General features: G+C 36.9%; 1 protein-coding gene across 1 annotated transcript in view; it reads right to left on the reverse strand.

Moving 5' to 3' along the window:
* Nucleotides 1-23219, reverse strand: part of LOC106969531 (contactin-6) — a 280443-nt gene that overhangs the window by 11286 nt on the left and 245938 nt on the right. The window contains 8 exon segments of the mRNA XM_053219040.1: nucleotides 253-439; nucleotides 1807-1922; nucleotides 2036-2270; nucleotides 9674-9744; nucleotides 13633-13782; nucleotides 13896-14054; nucleotides 14711-14828; nucleotides 15175-15350. Coding sequence (XP_053075015.1) covers nucleotides 253-439; nucleotides 1807-1922; nucleotides 2036-2270; nucleotides 9674-9744; nucleotides 13633-13782; nucleotides 13896-14054; nucleotides 14711-14828; nucleotides 15175-15350 — 1212 coding nt within the window.

Below are 23219 nucleotides of genomic sequence, written 5' to 3' on the forward strand. Positions count from 1 at the left end.
AAACATTACACTCTCCTATCTTGCATCTATATACTCAGAATATTTTCTCTTTTGGAATTCCAAAAAAATCAAAATGGTTTCTTTTGATTGTTATCAGAAAATTTCAACAATTATCCTTATTTAAGGGACAAACTAACCAAACAAAGCAGTAAGTAAAACGAGAAGATGGGAGGAATGAAATGGAGAATAAGCAAAGGAACATGTTTCTATTTATAGATGAATCTTGGTCCCTGCAGTGGGATGCATACTTACGAGACTTTTTGGTGGTAACGTTGACTGGGGGGCTTGAGGGCCCTGCCCCTGCAGTGTTGTAAGCTCTCACAGAAGCAAAGTAGATGGTATTAGCTTTCAGCCCTGTGATGTTTTTGGTTGTGACATTCCCACTGACTCTAATTTTCCCAATCATGGATTCTTTGGAGTCATCTGTCCAATATAATACCTGATCATTAAAAACAAAGAACAAACAATTCATTGTTTGCCAGCAAGTATCAACCATGGTAGGTTATGGGAAGGGAGGAGCATAGGAGCACAAATAGAAGAATATTTTCTAATTACAATGGTTATACAACAACAATAAAATAATCAAAGTCTAAGATTTATAGGGAGGAAATTAAAAAATAAAAATTCACAATGGAAATCAGAGAATCTAGAGTTTTTTTAGGTTACCAAAATAAAATATTGCATGAGCTATCTAAAGGTTATTGACTGTAACAAAGGGTATATATAATCACTTGGACCAAAGCAAGATTCATACCATCAACAAAGGACTTCAGTTACATTTGGTTCTTGATATTTCCTCCAGAGTTCTTTGAGTGACAGGTTAATTAATAATTCAACTTATATCAGGCTCTTCCTATACATTAGTACTGATTTATGCACATTGAAAAAGACAAAAGAGAATAAAGCTTGGTGCCTGCCTTTGAGTCCCTTATAATCTAGTTGAGAGGCTAGAATATATAGACAAACAAAATGCAGAGGATGCATTCCAAGTAAGTGATATTGGGAAAAAATGCTCTGGGAATTTGAAGAATTCCAAAATCAGGGAGTGATCAGAGAAGAGTTAGAGGAGGAAACTAGAAATGAGCTTTCATAAATAAATAGGATTCAGATAAGAGGTAAGGCATTCCTGGATTAGAGTAACAGACCTATCATATGAATAGAACTTTCTGTTTGGACTAGAAACTGCATTAAAAACAAAAGCAAAACAAAAACAGTGTAAGGAGCAACTAAAGAGGTATAGAATTATATTTTTATTGTAACTCCAAAATAAAATAAATGTGTTATCCATTTGGGGAATCACTGAATTTGCAAGCTAAAGAATAAAAAGTAATTAAGAAGTCTCATTGTTTAACTTTGTGAGAATTAAGGCCCATAAATATGATTTACCTCATTCTATACAGACTATAAAGGACAGATTAATGAAAATCTAGGATTTTTTTTCTTATCATTTAACTGCCTTTTCCAAGATGACTACATCTATTCAAGTCCTGCTCCAATTCAAAGACAGCTTTCTCAGTAAAATTCTTCTATGATTCAAGATCATTGAGGATTAGATATTTATTATTCCCCAAGAAACAAATATGATGGTGATTTGAATGTATAAATGAGATAATCATCTGGTCACCTTACAAATGGCTACCATTTGTTAATTTGCTTGCTTAAGATCACCTAGAAAGATCTCTTCTGCTCACTCCACAGCTATAGACATACAACCTAAGAACTAGGTTAGTAGCATAGGGCTACTGAACAAGAATTGTATGGTTAGCTGGCATATTCATAAGTGGAAGTGAAGTTAATATGGATTACCTCATAGCCCAGCACTCTTCCAGTGTTTCTATTCCAGGCAATAGCATTCCATGAAACCTCCATTTCCGAAGCAGAAAAACTCTGGACAGAAGTTCCTCTTGGAGCCAGCTGAGGTTCTATCATTCAAAAAAAAGACAAAATCATCTTCAGTAGAATGGTTCATGGAAAATGAATGCAACATATGCATACATTCCCAAGTATGACCATTCCAGGGCTGACCACAACTTACCATCTTCCCCGGAGTAGACAATGGACACAGTACTCAGAGATCCTTCTCCTTCATTATTATATACACCCACTTTGACTTCAAAGGGAGAGAGGGGGGTGATACTTTCATTTCTGTAAACAAATCTTGATGATTCTACAGATGGTACTCTTTCCTTGGTCCAGGTTGTTGAGCCAACTGGCCGCAACATGATGATGTATCCAAATTCCTCTCCATTCTGCAATTCTTCTGGAATTGACTTGGGCAGAAGTGATCAATCACTGAGTATTTACAAAAATATTTTATGGAGCTACTATAATTTATATTGATTAATTGGCATTTCTTTTGTGTAGACAAACATGGATATTAACCTTGTTTAATGAAACATTGAAAAAATAATAATACTTTTATTTGGAACGCCAATTAGGAAAGTGATCCCAATTAAAGATATTTAGATAAATAAATGAAAAATTTAATGGAAATGTAAAACAGGTTTTACATGTTTATATCTCTTTCTATGATTATTCGTTCAGTTGCAATAATGAAATGTTATAAAAATAGTTCAGAAGATTGTAAGACTGTATAAGTTAAAACATAATTTGGATATGAATTTTTAAACTCGGCACAAAATTAACTTATTAACTATTTCAATGCTATCTATATTTTCTTTTCATAAAATTTTCAACAAATTCTTATAAGATACATGTAATTATTATATAATAATATTTGCTTTAAAACTTAGAGCATCACTCAAACACAAAAGCATAAAAGAACTTCCAGTATTTTTAAAACATACATCTTCATTAGTAGTAACATCAGGGTGTACTTTTCCTGACATTTTTAAAAACAAAACAAAAAAAATTTGCTTATTCTCACAGAGACCAAATCCTGTAAGACTCACTTAAAACGTAAACTTGTTAAAATTACAAAACAAAAATAGATATTAGTTCCCCAGAACTCTACAGATATTATACTATAAATAATCACGTAAAATAAACACACAAAAATGAATTTATGCTTGAATTTAGACACATATTCCATCTGTTTATAAGAAGTTTGTATTTTAAAATCTATGAAAATGTAGGTTTTTTTTTTTTTAAAGAAAAATGTCTTCCTTGTCTTTTCTTTTTGAAATATTTTGATACGTTATTAAAGGCATACCTGACAGGACATTAATGCTCCAGACCCGCATACCTACAAGTCTTTTTAGGAGGTTTTCCTTGCCCATACATATCCATTCATTGTATCAAATTATCCCAAGACCTGGACGACATCTAATTACCCAGCAATGGGCACCAGAATCAATGGTGCCATTTTAATCACTATGAGGTCCTGGGTGCCAAATCTTTGTGTTCCGTAGTGACTGATAGACCCCATCAATTCCTCTGCCCTACAGAATTTGAATATGAAACATAGGTGGGGCCAATACCTGATAAACTTAGAGTAGGCAATAAATAGAAAATATACAATGAATATAGTAGGGATAATGAAGCAATAGAAGTTAGGAGGCAATGGCAGCTATAAATCACATAGAGAAGAGACAGAATGTAGCAGTTAGCAAAATAGGAAGTTGTAAGTAAAGGAAACGGGAAGAAGTGAGCACAAGCCATGAGGGACCATTGGAGCTGGATCACCAGAGTAGCCGGCAGCAGACTAGAGCTACTGTGCTCTGAACAGTGATGAACGACGTTCCAGTTCTTCACTTGACCTGCCTGCTTGGTTAGTGAGACTTTTTTCCATCTTCATTACCTCCCGTGTAGCTTTAAAAGAAATCCCCATTAACTGAGACGACCTGAGCTGGGCTCTGTTTCTTGCCATGTGGAACAGTCTAACAAAAACAGAAAGTGAAAAGAGGAAGAAAAATAAAGGTCCAAACACCTGGGGAAGGAAATGTTTCCTTGTATTAGCACATTTCACAGGGAGATCAGAATTAAAACAGTTAATTTTTTGTGGAATGGAAGAGATTTATGAGACCTTAAGCTACTTGCCAAAGCATTTGATTTGTTTCTGATGCTACTCTGGTCTCAGATTTAATCAAAATGTTTAGCTTATCTGAGAAAGTTAGTAATTTTAGTTTTTGTTAGTCAAGACAATTTGTGTTTCTCATGATGTTCCCTCAAGAAAGATCTGAGTCTAACATACATAGTTTAGAAGGGTGTGGTGGGGAGCGGTGGGGAGGAGATACTTACAAGATACTTGTTAAGGGTCTTCATTTCATTCTTCCCATATGGGCAGGGGAAAAAGAGCTATTTAAGACGGTCAGGACAAAGCTTCCTTCTTTAAGGAAAGCAAGTGGTCAGTAGAATAAAGAAATTCAGAAATTCTTCTGGTAGTAAAATCTATTAACGTTGGTAAAGACTAAGAACAGAATATGTATTTACAACATTTTTTTAAAATGTGTTTATTTATTTTTGACAGAGAGAGAGAGACAGAGTGCGAGTGGGGCAGGGGCAGAAAGAGAGGGAGGTACAGAATCCAAAGCATGCTTCGGGCTTTGAGCTGTCAGCACAAATCCTGACGTGGGGCTCAAACTCACAAACTGCGAGATCATGACCTGGGCCAAAGTTGGAAGCTTAACCAACTGAGTCACTCAGGTGCCCCTGGAACGGAATGTTTCGTATAGACCAAGGACAGCAAACTGGCCTAAGAGCCAAATCTGGTCTGCAGTCTGGTTTTGAAATAAACACAGTCACAACTGTTCATTTATATATGATATGTGGATACTTTTGATGATGATGGCAGGGTTGGAAAGCTGTGAGAGACAATGTATAGCCCACAAGGCAGAATAATTTTCCTGAGAAGCCCTTTACAAAAAAATGTATATATATATAATATATGTTTATCAACTCCCAGTATAGGTGTTTATCTCGTACTTCACAGTACTTTATCCCATATTCCTAATTTTATAGTCCTATTTCATATGACATATTTACCACAAGTATCTCAAACTTGAGAGTATCTTAGAGAATAAATTATGATAATATGTGAATAAAGATACCCCTAAAAAAGGAATTGGCATTTACTACATTCCAAGTTATATATCGTGTGTAGGTTGCTGGAAACAAAACAAACCACAACAAATAAATAAACACAAAATACACATTACTTTGGCACTGGAGAAAACACAAGAAGAATGTTTATTGCAGGCAAATTATACCATGGTGTACTTACATGAGCAGCAGTCTGGAATGACCAGTAAAGCTCTCATTTATAAACCACAATGGTGGATTCTGACTGAATTTAGAATGGTTGCTGGATGTGCATTAGTTTTGAAAGTCCATCAGGTACTATTACTTCTACCATAGCAATGACTGGCCTGGCATGGTCTCTCCACTCCCAATTTCTTTTTTAAAACATACTTGAGATAAGATACGGTGGTAGCTTTCCTGACCTTCCATGCTGGATTAAGATTGTCCTGTCCTGTTGGTCTCTGAGCATTCAGACCTTTTTAAAATTTATATTTATAACCCCACTGCTTGGAACAGAGTTCCAACATTCATTTGTGTTCATTGAATTGAAGCAGTTGCTAAATGCCTTCTTGTGGCTTTAACTAATGTATGTGTTGCCTTCTAAAAATATATAACCTATTCCTGAAGGAAGTTTGGGCATCAGAAGAATTTGGCTCAGTAACTGAATATACATGATGCCAAATGTGAATGATAAATGGGAAACTACATTCATTAATGCAGTTTCTGCAAGTATCTGCATATCTGATACCACAAGAAAAAACACAGAGGAAATTATTTTGATTTATTATCTTTTTTTTAAATAGAGGCCAGCAAATGCTTTTTTTTTTGAAAATAGAAGCCAGATAGTAACGATTTTCAGCAATGGGAGACATATGGTCTCTTGCAACAGCATGAAAGCAACAATACATTACACCTGAGAGCACGGATATGGTGTAGGGGAATCTGTATAAAAACAGGGAGCAGGCCATAGGTGATGGTTTTGGGAAACACTTTAAAGAACAAGGACATTATTTTTTTTCTTCTTGTAACTGACTATTTAAGAATAGTATTCATAGGGGGTGCCTGGGTGTTTCAGTAGGTTAAACATCCAACTTTTGGTTTCAGATTGTGTCATAATCTCATAATTTGTGAGTCTGAGCCCGACATCAGGCTCTGTGCTGATAGTACAGAGACTGCTTGGGATTCTCTCCCTCTCCCTCTTTCTCTGCCTCTCCCCTGCTTGCTCTCTCTCTCTCAAAATAAACAAATAAACAAAAAAATAATTCGACAAAAAAAGGATTTCCCATTCATCTCAAATATTGAATGTACAAAAACATTATCAACCTTCAGTAATTTCTCACCTTAGAGGAGAAAAAATAATGCGCGAAGTCAGGCCAAACTCCTTGTACACTATGATGAAATGTTTATTTGACCTTCAAAGAACACTGAACCCTAAATAACCTACTTAGCATCGCCCAAAAGCATATGTCTTATAGGCTCACCTGGGAGTCAATGTCTTTGTGGGAAATGTGTTCAGAGGACAAGAATAATTTAAGTTACTGCTTAAGGCACACACACAGGGACTCGTGCCTATCCTGAACCATGACATCATGTGCAGATAAGTGGAATTAAAATTTAACAAAAGAGCATGGAGCAAGAGCTCTGTGTTCAAATGCTGAGCTGCCCAACACCCATATCACATTTATTTTTTTTCTTAATGTTAGTTAATTTCTTTGAGAGAGAGAGAGGGAGAGCAGAAGAAGGGCAGAGAAAGAGAGGGACAGAGAGAATCCCAAGCAGCCTCCGTGCCATCAGTGCAGAGTCTGATGCAGGGCTCAAGCCCACGAGCTGTGACATCATGACTTGGGCTGAAATCAGGAGTCAGACACTTAACCGATTGAGCCACCCAAGTGCCCCTACCCATACCACATTTCTAAGCCTCTGTGTTCTTATCTGAAAGTGGCATTACCCACCTCCTAGCATCACTGTGAGGACTGAATGACAGGAATACCCAGTGTAGCACAGAAGCCCTGTACGTGCTCTACAAGGGTTGTTCCCTCTCCCTCAGGCCTCTGAGAGTGTCTTCTCTGTCAGAACACATCCACCCATCCAATAGGTACTTGGACATGCCATACCACATTCCAGGCACTGTGCTGGGTTCACAATGTGTACATGAAACTACATGTTCCAAAGAATGGATGACTTTCAGAGTAGCTACACCTGGCTTCTGGCTCTGTCATGTACAACTTAGAGAAAACAATATCTCTGTGCACCAGTTTCCTCACAGACAGAAAGGGTTTGTACCACTACTCCTCTTTCTCTATATTTAATGGAATTCTGTAAGGAATAAAACGGACCATGTAGATATAAAAGGTCTTTTGCTACTGCAAGATCATTTACAGATGCAATGAATTACACTTACAGAAACAGGGTTCTACACCTCGGCATTGTTGGCATTTTGGGCCAGACATTCCGTGTGGTGGGGGCTGTCCTGTGCATTGCGCCCTGGCCTCCGCTCAAAAGCAAGCCTCCCCCAACTTCTTTGTAACAACCAAATGTGTCTTCAGACATTGTAAAATGTCCCCTCTTGTGCATGTCAGCCGTGATGGTTTTTAATTAAAACATCCATGGCCATCATGCTCTTAAGTGTAATGTTAAAAAGTCCAAGTAAGTGGATGCTTTGGCAGTATGAAAGTTGTTATCAAAATGCCAAAAACATGTACACAGGTAATAAAAAAGGGCAGGGCTCTTTTATCAGTTACACCTGAGGCTCAAAGCTGACAACAAAGTTATGACACAATATGCATTCCAAGGAGAGACATCAAGCCATTGATAGGCAAAATTTAGCCCATCCTCTATGACAAATGTATATCAAAGGAGTGTCTGTTTCTTTAGGGATAGATTAGTAGGAAAATATCTCCTCTCACACAGTTGTAGAAAAAGCTGTGCATTCCTACCCCTCTACCAAGGGAAAGTAAAGGGACCACTTCCTTTTTTTTTTTAATTTTTTTAATGTTTATTATTTTTGAGAGAGAGGGAGACAAAGCACAAGCAGGGAAGGGGCAGAGAGAGAGGAAGACACAGAATCAGAAGCAGGCTCCAGGCTCTGAGCTGTCAGCACAGACCCCAACGCAGGGCTCGAACTCACAGAACGTGAGATCATGACCTGAGCTGAAGTCAGCCGCTTAAGAGACTGAGCCACCCAGGCACCCCTAAAGAGGTCACTTCTTATCATTTGCCTAACCATCTGAAGAGGCCTCACAAAGAACCAGCCGGTATGTGCTCTCTGGAATTTGGGACACATGGGTTCTTTTAACTAAGAAATGCCTGAGAAACTTGTAAAGGGGAGAGAGATCTGGACAGCACATGGTGGCAGAGTGAAAAGAGAGGTTAGGCAGGCATGTACTACACTCATAATGAACACAGAGCAAAGGTGTTTGCTGAGGGTAAATGTGCATTTCATGCAAGGGACCTGTCCATGAGCAGCTTTGAAAGGAACTCTATCCACAAAGACCATCTAGAAGAGAAAGATAATCTACTCTAGAAGAGGCTAGTATGAACCATGCAGACCCCAGGAATTGAGGAGACTTTTCAGCAGTCAATTGGCTTTGCACCAAGGAATTATAACTAGGAGTCCCCAGTGGGGGATCTTCTGGATGCCCCACTCCCCCAACCAAAAAACAGAAGCAAACAAAAAAAAACCAAGTACACTATAAAATAACAGCATCTGATGCTGGGGGAGGGGGAAGTGGGGGGGGCGGTGAAACAGGTGATGGGGATTGAAGAGCACACTTCTCATGATGGGCACTAAATAATGTGCTCTATATTAATGTCACTACATTGTACACCTGTAACTAATATCCCATTGTATGTTAACTACACTGGAATTAAAATTAAAAACTTAATAAAAAAATAACAGCGTCTGGTCATTTGCCACTTTTGGAATACACCAAAATCAAATTACAAGTGTACCAGCAGTCAGGATCTTTTCAGTACTTTTCCTCTTCTCCCAGCCCAAACCCACTATAACTCTGGAGAAGCAAGAGGTAACAGTGAATGAGGACGGAGAAATTCAACAGCAGAATGGGGAATAGGTAAAGATCTGACTCTACATTGCCTTTCACACCGTAGAAGCCCTAGGTTGAGGCAAACCCAAGCTACCAGAAACAAGAAACGTTACGTTGGAGGAAAGTCTATAGTTTATGGTAATAAACCAGGCTGAAATTTATAACAAGTATAAAAATGAGCCCATATGTTAATTCATAAGGATAATAATCACAAAAGCTACACCATTTGCTCAAGCTTTTATCTAGATGCAGGGAAGGCCTTAAAGAACAGTGATAGGAGAAGAACTTTCTACTTGCACGCTACAGAGTCTAACTCGTACACAATAGTCCCAGAGACAATAAACACAATAATGTCTAGTCCCTCAAGTAATAATTAAAATGCTACTGACAAACCTGAAATAGACATTGAAGTTGTTTTTCTTATATGTGGGAGAGAATTGTGTTGAGTCCGTTATCCTTTCTCACTTGAGTAGAAATAAGAAGAGTTTCCAATACCTCCTCTAAGTAATTCATCATGGGGAGTCTTTTATACCATGTATTTTTATATATTCTCCGTAGTGATCAAATAAATCTTTTTGTTTTTCAGTATTCTTCCTGGCCAGCTAAATCTTTTTCTTTCAAAATAACTCAGTTGGACAGAAAATTACCTCCCACGTAATGACGAGTTCCGAACGACTTCCTCCACCTCCGTTGATGTTTGTTGGCGCCACAACAGGCACTGAAAGCAACCAAAAGAAATGTGGGATGGCAATTATTAAAGTACATCTTCATCAGGAGGCATTTTGTTTTTAGATTTCACCTTTCAACATTTCATCCTGCACATTGTGAGACAGTCTTGCATTTTTAATGAACATAAATTATGTTTACACATATCCAAATTTCTAAGAGAGAGGACACAGTTGTGTTTGATACATGAGCACCCTGGCTCCAAAATTAATTAAAAATCAAGTAACATCGTGTATTTGACATTATTATGCATCATCTACTAATTGGCAAAATGATGTTCCATTCAGATGGTAACAGTGACACTGCTGATTTAGGGCCTAATTATACAGTTGTGCTGTAAACAAGTTACTGAGGCAGTATATTAATTAATTCTTTTTTTAATAAACAAACTAAAATGATTTTTCTTTTTTTTTAGTCATCAAGATAGTTTAACATTTAAAAATACATTCTTAAAAATATGTAAGTAAGTATTGTAATTATAACTCTGTGTTTAAATCTCACATCTCTCAGTACAGAACAGGAAGGTTTCTTCCCCCTAACCTTTCACTTGCCAGCTAAGGACGCGGCCTCCTGTCAGGGATGTGACTGAGGGGATATTCTCCGTTTAACTCTAGGACTCTAAGGCTCTGTGGTAGAACATTCCAGATGACGATCATTTTTGTGAATTAGAAAACAATTATGCCCTTCAAGTATACCCTTGTGAGGACTAGTATAATGAATAATAAGTAGTCTGAGGAAAATTACAAAATTGATGACAGTGGTATATGTGGGCCTTGTATATCATCAGAATGGGGTTTTACTTTACACATGTGGAAATGTTAAAATATAATCCTTTCATGGAATAATGGCAGATGTATCCTAACGCTGTGATAATGGATAGCTCTGCAGGATATATATATAAGCTTAAAGCTTATTTATTCATTTTAAGAGAGCGAGGAAGAGAGATGGCAGGCTAAGCACCATCAGTGCAGAGCCCTACAGAGCAATGAACCCACAAACTGTGAGATCATGACCTAAGCTAAAATCAAGAGTCACTCAGTGGACTGAGCCACCCAGGTGCTCCTGCAGGATATATTTTCTAAATGTTGAAACATATGCAATTATCTGTCTTTGACCATTTGGATTAAAATCCAGAGGTGGGAGGGTGGGCGTGCCTGAGCACGTTCGCCGACTGGTAGGCAGGAATTAAAATATGCAATGTTTAATTGCCCATTTCAAATTTTTTTTCCCACTTTGGAAACCATTCAGACAAACCTAGACTACTTATTGTATTTACTGCCATTTGATACAGATGTTGAACTTCAGAAACAGCATAGTGATATGATAGTCTAATTGTTCTTTTTAATAATAGCACCTGTCAGGCATGACCCATTTTCATATTCAAATATACCCTAACCTTGCCTGCTTTAACCTTCACATGTATTTAAAAGATTGTCTTGTACCTAGACCCTACTTTCTAAGTCTTCCATGGCCTTTGGCCAAAAACAACGTAAATCAGAGTGGGTTCTATAGTTGCAAGTTTTCTGGTACTTGACAACATATGGTAACACTTTTTCAGAACCATTAAATAGTGTAGACACATAAGGAAATTATTTTAGAGTAAACTTTAATTTGCTTTTTACCAAGTTTCCAATATTCCGGCTAATAAAGTTCCTTTTTTATTCCATTTTCAAATGAACCATATTAAACTAAAACCATACTAGGGAGAAGGGTCTTTAAGGAGCTACAACAGAAAAGAAAAGAAAAGAAAAGAAAAGAAAAGAAAAGAAAAGAAAAGAAAAGAAAAGAAAAGAAAAGAAAAGGAAGGGAAGGGAAGGGAAGGGAAGGGAAGGGAAGGAAAGGAAAGGAAAGGAAAGGAAAGGAAAGGAAAGGAAAGGAAAGGAAAGGAAAGGAAAGGAAAAAGAACACACTTCATTCATTATGATTCAGAACCTCAGGGTAATTATTATGAACATCGAGTCTCATTATGCTACTGAAAGAAGAGTGTCAATGGTTAATAGAAAGTAATGTACAATCCTTACTGTAAAACTTTAGTATTAGAGTCAAGCCTGCCAAAGCTACCATGATAGAAATAAGCTGTAAACAAATGACCTAAAACTCAAGCTAATATCAAGTCATAGGCGACCCCTGGAGATTCTTTTCCAAACAGTCTATGGTAAGGCCTGGGAATTTCTATATATACACATCTCCTTATGCCAATCTCTTGCTCATCTAGATTAAGACCCATGGTTATGGAGAACGCTGATGCCCAAGTCTCAAGGTCTGAGTTCAAATCCTGCCTCTGTCTGAAACAGTCAGCCATGATCCTGATCTTTCTTTTCCTCCTCTGTAAAATGAATGACTCTCCTCTCACCTCTAAACTGCTAGGATGATTTAACTTAAGATATTACTGTCAAATACGTTGTTTTCAGTTCCAATTCTAAAATAAAAATACTTATATTATCTTTAACTTGGAAAAGCCTCACTGACATCGGACAGTTGAGCACACTTAATTGAATTAGTTTGTGCTTGTTAAGCTGAGCCAGTGACAACAGAGCGATCCCTTACTTATGTCGCTGAGTAAGAAAGTGAATTTGTCAGCGGTATGTAGCAAGAAGATCAAATGTGACCCTGGATGTAAAGTTAGGAGTGGAACAAAACGGATCCATTGAAAAAAACTTAAGAAGGGGTGATTTCTGAGCCAGGTTCCACCTGTATTTTGCTGTTCAGTGAACCAGCTGATGCTCAATTAGTGCTTCTGTTAAATGAGCTCAGGATTTACCTCATTTGCATGGGAAATAATTTATACTATTGCTCAATGAAGCTGCAACTAGGTCAGAGTTGAGAAATAGATGGAAATGTGTGGCTGACTGCACCAACAGAGTCTCAATTAATTCTTGGCTACAACATTTAATGAAACAAGCACTAACTCATTTGCATCTACAAATGTACAGATTCCCTGCTGGAGTTTGGCTAGAAAATAGATGAGATGAGAGGACAGTTTCTGAAAAACTCTTATTTTTGATATGCCTGCTTAGCTGTAATCATCTCTCATTGAACTTATATTTAGGAGAAAATATTCCTTGCTTTGTGTACCTAAAAATGTGAAAATGAAAGCTGCTGGTTTCCTGTCACTGATTTGGGGCCCCAAATCCTACAAGACCCATAAAAATACTTCTTACTTTTTCTTTGTAAGATCGATACCATAAAGAACAACTGTAATCCCCTTGTATTCAAATATTTCTGCATTAATCAGTGTAGATTACTTGTCATAAAAGACATAGTTTTACTCATATTTTATGTAAAAATAAGTAGTTTATAGAAAACTCTGGACTTCAAAAGACAGCATTCTGTATATGAAAAATGCACCACACAGTTTTTTTTTAATTCTAAAATTCTAGGTGCAACATTAAAATCCACATACTGGTTGCAGCCTTAGTCTGTGTTAATTTCATATACTAGGAGAAAAAGGATGTCATTAAGATGATAACTACAATAGTTTATGTAGAGAATTATAATCATATATTCTACCATTTTCCTATTAAATGGTACTTATTAAATATAATCATAATCTTATATTTACTGGTGTGGATATAATATATGTCCTATTTCTGATACAGTTGTGATCATAATTTTCTATTTCACCTAAAGATGCAAAATGAATAGTAAAGATGCATGTTTTCCCTTTCTTATCCAGATTTTGCAACATCAGAATTATACATCTGTCAAAAATCTTACCTGATCTTCCCTGAGTGGCTTCCCTGGGCCACTGGGGTGGCTCAGTCACTTAAGCATCCAACCTGGACTCAGTTCATGATCTTATGGTTTGTAAGTTCAAGCCTCACGTCAGGCTCTCTGCTATTAGCACAGAGAGCGTGTTTAGAAGACATTAATTTCTTACCTGACGCTTTGGTTCTTAACAATTCTGATGCTTTACTTGGTTCTCCGATCCCAATGCTGTTCCCAGCAACGACACGAAATTCATATTCCACCCAAGGACTCAAACCAACCACTGTTGCATTGTACGTCTTACCATTGAGAATTTCTGGAACTGAAAAGAGGGGGGGATTCAGGCAGGAAAACCAGCACTACTTAATATCAACCAATTGAACAAACAGATACACCTGTTTTAGAAAATTACCCCCAAACCCTGGTGTCACTTACCAGTCGAAACAGCCTGCCAACCCACAGAAAATGGTGTCCGAGCCTGAACAGTAAATATTTGAATGGGACTATTATTATCTGAGCCTGGTCTCCAGCTTAGTTGAGAAGTAGTACTGGAAATGTGTTCCACTCTTACATCCTCAGGGGGACCTGGTGGACCTTGAAAAATACGTTGGATGATAACTATATTGAAAATTATTAAATTCATTGATTTGGGACGGGGCAGTTTATTTTTCTCTCTTACGCTTAGAAAATACAATATTGAACACAAGGTATTGTTAACAAGTTATGTGAGATAAAGCCCTATTAGTTCAGTTTACATGGTGAGATACTAATTTAGAAATGGTTCCTTTGAAGATTAGAAAATTTCAATCATGAGATGGGTGAATATCTCCCATTATTAGGGAGCTACTCTGAAAAATTGAGAACTCTCAAAAATTGGGAACATCTTTCATCTATTCCTTTTTCAAAAGGTACCTTGAGTAAACGAGACTTATATAGAGAACTACAGGAATGTATCACTTTGACCCTCTTCTGATAAGAATGCTTTATGATAGATAGAAGGCATGGCTACGTTTTATTGACTGACACTGCTTGCTGAGACTGATCGTTTGTTATAAATACACAAAACCTACTCCATTCAATATCCATATCCACACTACATATGCCATGGAGTCCTGAGGTTTAGAAAATAAAAAATCTGTATTTTTATCTCACTTCTTTATCATGATATGGTTACTCAGAGATCTACCATTCACTTATTAACATTTTTTGCTGTGAATAAAGTGCTCATTTGTTTCCACCATTATGCTTACCTCTAACAATGATATCAGCCACAGCAGATAAACTTTCCAGAGTTGTTTTCACTGTGCATAGATATTTTCCTGAATGATTTAACTGAATATTCCTTATCATCAAATCCCCAACAGATTCCTGCAGATAGAAAGCGAAAAGGGGATAAAACATAATCATACCCAGCAGGGCCCATTTTTTTTTTACAGCTGGATAAATATTAAATATGGGACAGCTTTGAAATTAAGAGATATACTAGTATCATTGTCGTTGCTCCTATATGATCCCTTTTCCTATCCCCTTAATTATCTAGAACACAAGCGTTACTATGAAAGTCATAAAACAAAATAAAACAAAAACAGATGCAGCTTCATAAACAGGGGTTATCCATGCAAATAAATATGGGGAGAATAATTATGGAAGATGTTGATTCACGTGAAAAGACTTGATTTATTTTATTAAGTACTTAAAAATTTGGGCAACTTACTCCTCCAATCCTTTCAAAATGAGCCACTCCTTTTTTTAAGTCTATGACATCTCCATTGAAAGACCATATAAATATAACTTCAATGGAGGGGTCATGGGACACCTGGCATGGTAGGACTATACTCTCTCCAACTGTAACATCCATTTTGGAAGGTGGAATGGTAATAACAGTCCTCTCTGTTGAGAAAAAATATTATTATTATGAAAAGCTTATAAAATGTGAGCATATGGCAATAAAATGCATATTTTGAATGGTCATGCAATTGTTTGAAATTGTATAAGTACAACTTAGAACTCTACCATATTCAGTAGGAATAACTGTATTCCCCTTGTATTCAAATATTTCTGCATTAATCAGTGTAGCTTATTACTTGTCATACAAGTAAGACATGGTTTTACTCATATTTTATACAAAAATAAGTAGTTTATAGAAAACTCTGGACTTCAAAAGACAGCATTTTGTATATGAAAAATGCACCACACAGTTTTTTTTTAATTCTAAAATTCTAGGTGCAACATTAAAATCCACATACTGGTTGCAGCCCTAGTCTGTGTTAGTTTCATATACTAGGAGAAAAAGGATGTCATTAAGATGATAACTACAATAGTTTATGTAGAGAATTATAATCATATATTCTACCATTTACCTATTAAATGGTACTTATTAAATATAATCATAATCTTATATTTACTGGTGTGAATATAATATATGTCCTATTTCTGACACAGTTGTGATCATAATTTTCTATTTCACCTAAAGATGCAACATGAATAGTAAAGATGCATGTTTTCCCTCTCTTATCCAGATTTTGCAACATCAGAATTATACATCTGTCAAAAATCTTACCTGATCTTCCCTGAGTGGCTTCCCTGGGCCACTGGGGTGGCTCAGTCACTTAAGCATCCAACCTGGGCTCAGTTCATGATCTTATGGTTTGTAAGTTCAAGCCTCACATCAGGCTCTCTGCTATTAGCGCAGAGCCCTCTTTGGATCCTCTGTCTACCTCTCTGTCTTCCCCTCTCCCACTCTCTCTCTCTCTCTCTCTCTCTCTCTCTCTCAAAAATAAATAAACATTAAAAAAAAAAAAAACTTCCCCCCAGAAACATCAGTCACAATGTCAACCATTGTTCTACAAGTCCTAGTGTTCCAGTGACCAACATTTCAAAGCTCATTTCCAAAAATACTCTAGTTGAACTTGAGAGTCCTGATTTCCCTGATTAAAAGACACGCATAGTGGGGCGCCTGGGTGGCTCAGTCAGCTGAGCATCTGACTCCAGCTCAGGTCATGATCTCACAGCTCATGAGTATGGGCCCCATGTCAGGCTCTGTGCTGACAGCTCGGAGCCTGGATAATGCTTCAGATTCTGTGCCTCCATCTTTCTCTGCCCCAGCCCACTCACATTCTGTCTCTGTGTCTCTCAAAAATAAATAGACATTAAACAAAATTTTAAAGAGACTCATAGTAATAGATCACATCTGACTACATTTTTTTTTATAACAAAATAAATACTTCTGATTTTAGAGGGCTAAAGATTGACTGAATAGGAAATTCAGTAACCATAAAGAAGGCCTGGACATACACTTGGACACAGATATGCACTATCTGACCAAAATAAAATATTTTTTTAAGGAATTTACATTTAAGAAACAGGGGTTTGGGAAAATTCTACTGAAAAAAAATACTGTACCTAAGGAAGTTTCAAAACTGTGAAATGGGAGACTGGCAGATCTGTTTCTCTAAAGATCATTTGTAAGATAAAGTTTAACCCTAAAGGAGATGGACTGAACATTTTACTTTCCTTCTGTCTTATTCATGCTACTCCAGAATCCAAACTGTACTGAGCCTGAATTTCTGTGTTCAAATGGATTCGTGTGCCTCTGTGTTCTATCAACAGAATGCTAAGTCTTACTCTAATATTTAAAAATTGCAACTGTTACCTTGGTAAAAGTTCAGGAGCAAAAAATAGAAATTAATAATCTTGGGTTTTAAGGTATGTATTGATAAGAGAGCCATGGAAAAATAAAAACACATACTGTATTTCTGAATATAACACAGAAAATCTAACTCAATCTACCTCAGATGTATCTTTATGTTTACATAATTTAAAAATGTTCTCTCCTTTATTATATTAGATGCATACACTTTTCATTCTAATTATTTTTGGAGAAAAGTTTGAAGAATGATTCTGTGGACTCAATCCATTCCTAATTTCAAGCCTTCTTCACTGCTCTCCCGCAAAGTAAGGATAAATGATAACCAGGTTTCAAGAACACTTTTTGGAACTAGAAAATATTTTCCTGATGTAATTTCTTGGAAAAAGAATGTATCACTAATGTCTTATTTACATTTATGGGAGGATGAGTTGGCTAATTGGATGCGTTGGTTGAGCAAAACTGCTCTGATTTAAAGTTTTAGATCATGCAATTAAAGTAATTTTCAAACATTAAAAATGACAGCAACTCCTTCCATTTATGGCACCACAAAGTAGCAAAGTGAGACAAATCATTCCCTGTATACATAGCTCATCGGTAGGACACTAATAATGACTAAAACTTCATGAATAAGAAATATTTGTATTATTATAATTTATAATGTTTAGATATCATCACTAGTTATTTCACTTATTAACTGGTATTTACTGAGCACCTACCAAATTCTAGCAATCTGCTAAGTATTGGAAATACAAAGGAATGTGAAGGAAAAAAATCAGCAACAAATAAAAACCATACAGTGCCTGCTTTCACAGAGATTTAAGTTTAAAGTAGGAAGTTGGCATGAATCAAATCATATTAATGGGTACATAATTACAGCTGTGATAAGTGTCATATATTAGAAGTGAATGATTCCATTAAAATGGGGAATCCTGAGGGGTCAGTTTATTGAGAAAGAGTTGTTTTAGCTGAGAGTAAAAGGCAAATAGGAGTTTTGGTAAAGACAGCAGGTAGGGAGAAGGTGCCCATACCAGCAAGATGCAAGAGCATTTACAAAGAATCTGTGCGAAGAAGAAACATAGTACGTGCAGGGCAGTCATTGCTAGAAATCCCAGTATTAGAGAGTAATACAGGAGTAAAATTGGAAAATACGAACCTGGGTCATAGTCATAGTCATAGTGAAGACATAAGCCTGAAATATCTTTAGGATCTGCTACATAATTTGTGGGTCACAGTGTGAAATGAAAATGTGGGGTGACTTGGGTGGCTCAGTCAGTTAAGCATCCGACTCTGGCTCAGGTCATGATCTCAAGGTTTGGGAGACTGAACGCCATGTTGTGCTCTGCACAGACAGCCCAGAGGCTGCTTGGGATTCTCTCTCTCCCTCTCTGTGTCCCTCCCCACTCTTGTCTCTCACAAAATAAATAAACTTAAAAAAATGTACTGAATATAAAGCAACTTTCTTTAGGAATGTTGTATAACTTATAAAATGTAATAGGGTAATAGTGATGCATTGGAGCAACATAAACTTACAAATTGCAAAATATATATATATTTTTGTTGTCAGTTTTATATAATACATTAAATAATGCCTTATTAAAGTTATATCTGGCTTGATCTAAGCTTTCTCTCACCTTTCCACAAATGTGCTTCTTAAATTATTAGAATTTGTTTTACGCAATTTCATTTTCACTTGAAGTAACCGGTATCGGTTGCTCATGATGAATGCAAAATTACAAATATTTTTCGATATTTGATTTTGCAAAGCATCTTTCTACTGATATAACTGTTACAGGACTGTAAACAGTAGTTTACAGGATGTGACAACATTGGGATAGATATATTTTGAAATATAAATTTTAGAACATCTACAGCTGATGATTCTCATGGGACAATATTTCTTAGAAGATTTAACTCTTCATCCAAATGCATTTCGTGTAATTCTGAATTAAATTTTAGGTGTAAATGTAAACAGTGGAACTTTAATGCTCTTCTGACATACCCTGTAACTTCTGAAGGCTGTACAAGACACTGAAAGTGTCTTCATGACTTGTGTATACTCCAAAATGCCTGTTTACGCATTCTCTTGCCTTATCTTCAGTTACAGGGAAACACTCATTAATAATTAGGTCACCTGGAGCTTCCTATAAAAAGTGTTCTTTACCATTGAGTGGAAAAGTCTTTACATTTAATTTCTGCTTTTAAGCCTCTGGATATTAGCTTTCCAATGTTGGACAAATGTTCAAAAACAAGGTATGCTAAACTCTTTGAAGAATGTGAATAACTCTGTGATATGCCTTATTGCAATGCTCAGGTGCAGGCAATTATTTTGTAAGTCTTTGCTAACAAAGTTACTGCCTGAACACTGACAGTTCCGTCCTGGGGCTCAGGTTGAAGAGTCACTATTTGTGCAAATGTCACAAAGATTACATGGACTCTGGGCCAGCGGGCCTCTCAACATTACTTCCTGGCACTGACTGCTTTGAGCTCCTTGCTCCTGTGAGGCCCTTTGCAGTCGGCCACTGAAACTTCTGGGGCTGCTGTGACCATCACCTCCACCAACCTGATGGACCCACTTTCAGGGCCTCAGAACTCCTGACTGCCACGAGGCAGGGGGGTCTACACGGTACCGACTCTTAGGCGTGGACACTGTCTGCTTGGTCCATAGGGCTGAGCCTGTTTGCAAATGGGCTGCTGCTGCTGAACCTCACGTGGGCCCACCTGCCGCCACCCAGTATAGTTCCTCTGCTTGCGCGCATGCTCCGCTGTCCCGGTAGACTTCACTGACAAAGTAGGACTTCAGAGACAAGATGACTAAGCATTTCAGGACAGTGACATCAGGGCGATAAACCAAAACGGGGCCTTGCTCAGCACAGGGTCCTATGCGGAGGAGCCGCACACCAATGAAGCTAGTCCTGGGTGACACGCTTAGAAATGTACTCTTTTTGCGGAAAGAAAATGGGAAGCGTTGAAAATATGAAGCAGAGACATACCATTATCTGTAGGGTGGAAAAATAGATTATATTTAAAAAGAAATAGCTTCTATGTAAATAGGCTTTTTTATCCAAAAGAGGAGCATAGATGATTACCCGAGCGTCATTCCCCTACGCATAGTCTCCTTGTGGGTGAGGGGGTGCTTGGACAAGAAGTCTTTTACCTACTGTGTCTTCGCCCCACACCACATGCAGATCTGCCCTAATCCTGTGTAGGTGGCTCTGAGCCACGAGGCTGCTCATTGCTACCCTACAGAGCTCTCTCTCCTACAACCACGCGCAGCTCCGGGCTCACAATTCCAAGTGAATACCCCGCAGGGACAAAATCACACTCGCAGAGAAGGGGAGAGTGGTTCTTGTGCAGCAGAAATATACAGAACCTTTAATGCCATTTTAGGAAAAAAACAAGGACTATTCTTTAGTTCCTTAACCAGTCGAGACTGCTCCTTTGCAAACACTTGCACTCTTAAGAAATTCTAATATCAGAGACTTTTATTTTTATTTTTTTCCAAACCATTCAAATCACTCTCAGGGAGTGGAGGGAGGTATATACACACACATTTAGTCTTCTCCTTTCCTGGGAGTCCTTAAATACCAATAGAGTAGGTACAATAACATGAAGTTCATGGTTAAGACTGAAGTACTTCTTGTATTTATGGATAAGTGAGACCATTATGGCCTGAATTATAACAAATTAAAAAGGAAAGAAGTCACCTATGCTATACTCTCCCACCTGTGAAACTTTGAAATTCTTTAAGCCTCTTTCTCTTGGAACAAAAGATAGTTGCTCCTTTTCATTCTGAATCATCTTCTACTTCTTGTAGCAAATTCCTTAAGTATTTGTAGAAATTCTAGAAGTTTAAACTTTGTAGCATCCATAACAACTCCTCAGAGAACATGCTCAAAATGTGAAATCCTCAACTCCTACCAGAAATACTGATTCAGTAGGTCTGTGAAGGGAACCAAGAATATGGACTTTTAACAGGCCACTTTTTCAGTCGATTTTGCTGTAGTTAGTCCAGGGACCACATTTTGAGAAATACTGCTTCAGGTTTTGAAATTTGAACCTGAAATTTCTATTTAAGGAAAATCCAAGTTATGTAAATATATTGTCAGAAAGTCTCTAATGCTTTAGATCCAGGAAAAGGTCGTATCTAGTAAAATGGAATTGGTTAGTAATGCTTCAAAAAATAAATACATAAAAATGGACTTTTGAGGTTATTTAAGTGTAATTAATTCTCTATACCATATCTGCCTTTACAGTGCCACAGTACATTTTAGCATATTAAAAGCTCTGAGAATTTTGGATTAAAGAAACTTCTTAAAGCACATTTAATTCTCAGTTTCCTACGCTTACTAGATAGGGACCAGTTTTAATCCATGTAACACCTCTTAATACATCTTGGGATATAAAGATTCTGTAAAACAATGTTTGGAAGTAGGATTGTCATGGGTGAAGAGAATTAACACACACACACCATACACACGGATACGTACTTATCTGTGTGTATTTACTTAGCATATACATATACATAGAAATGCATATTTATGAGACAATCATGTAAATTTGAACTGTAAATAATTCAGAATCATTGTTAATTTTATAATACAATAAAACTGGTTTATTATTGTATTAAAAAGAAGATTCCCTTTTCTTTTAAAGATACATTATGAAATATTTACACATGAAATTATGATGTTTATGATTTGCCTCTAGATATCTGAGGTGGATGCTGAGCAAGTAGTAGGTGGGAGTATGGATGAAACAAAGATAGATAATGAGTTGATGATTAACAACCCTGAGTGATGGGTGAATAAGAGTTCCTTATACTATTTTTTCTACTTTTCTGTGTGTAATACTCATTTGTAATAAAGGAAAAACAGAAAGAAATGATGAAGTTAGTGAATAATTTATGTACAAAATAAGGGGGCATCTTTCCCATTCAGCTTGTAAAGTGATGAAATGATGAGGACCCACCACTTTTTTTTTAAGTTTATTTTGAGAGAGAGAGACAGAGAGAGAGAGAGAGAGGTGTGTGTGTCAATGCGAGTACATGGGTGTGCTTGTACATACATGCCAACAGGGGAGGGGCAGAGAGAGAGGGAGAGAGAGTGTCCCAAGAGGCTTCTTGCTGTCAGTCCAGAGCCCGATGTGGGGCTGGATATCAGGAACCATGAGATCATGACCTGAGCCGAAATCAAGAGTGGGAGGCTTAACTGTCTGAGCCACCCAGGAGCCCAGGACCTATCACTTTTTGAAGATTATTCTAAATATTAATGACAAACATTCATGAAGAGTTAATAAAATTACAGAATTTTAATATTTCCATTTTCAATCTCTTTTCATGAGATACAAATCATGTAAAAACAGCTTGATCTAATAATCCTGTTCTGAAGAAGTAAAATGAAAGGTTTAATAAGATCTATAATGCTTTTTACTCAAATTCATATTGCTGTAATAGCCAAAGATGCTTCCAGAATACATCTTCAGTTATGAGCATCTCAAAACACATGAAAACTAATATTAAAAATTCTGTCAGAATTCCTCAACATGATTTCTCTAAACACAAATGAGACTTCTTCCATGTATCAATTGCACATTATGATCCCTAACTACATTTTTAGAAGCTAGGGAATGGCAAGAAAATATGTAATTGGGCTTTCTTGACCATCCGGAAAATATTCTTTTGCATCACTTTGTATTTGTTTCTTTCTTTTGTACCTTCAACTCAGTTGAAACTTTCATCTATGAGTAATAATCTTTCAGTGTGACTGTTCAGAATAGTATTTCTGAAGTTATCAACTTCTCTCCAACAATGGACAAAAACAAGAAAAATCACCAAACCTTTCTTTACTCTGTACAAACGTGAGTCTGCCTTCATTTGTCTAATGACATTATAGGAAATGTTGCTAAGACACCAACATAAAGGAATCTAGTGTACAAATAGCACTTCAAACAGGTGACAAAATCCTCTGATATTGTGAAGGCTAGAAATGAATACTTGAAATTTGGTCCTCTTCCTAAGTCCTCAGAATCTCAATTTAACCTACATAGGAACATACTAACCCTTTCCATGCCTCTTATTTTTTCTTCCATTTACAAGCTTTGATCTGGGATAT

The sequence above is a fragment of the Acinonyx jubatus genome, chromosome A2 (assembly GCF_027475565.1).
Source record: "Acinonyx jubatus isolate Ajub_Pintada_27869175 chromosome A2, VMU_Ajub_asm_v1.0, whole genome shotgun sequence".
NCBI lineage: Eukaryota > Metazoa > Chordata > Mammalia > Carnivora > Felidae > Acinonyx > Acinonyx jubatus.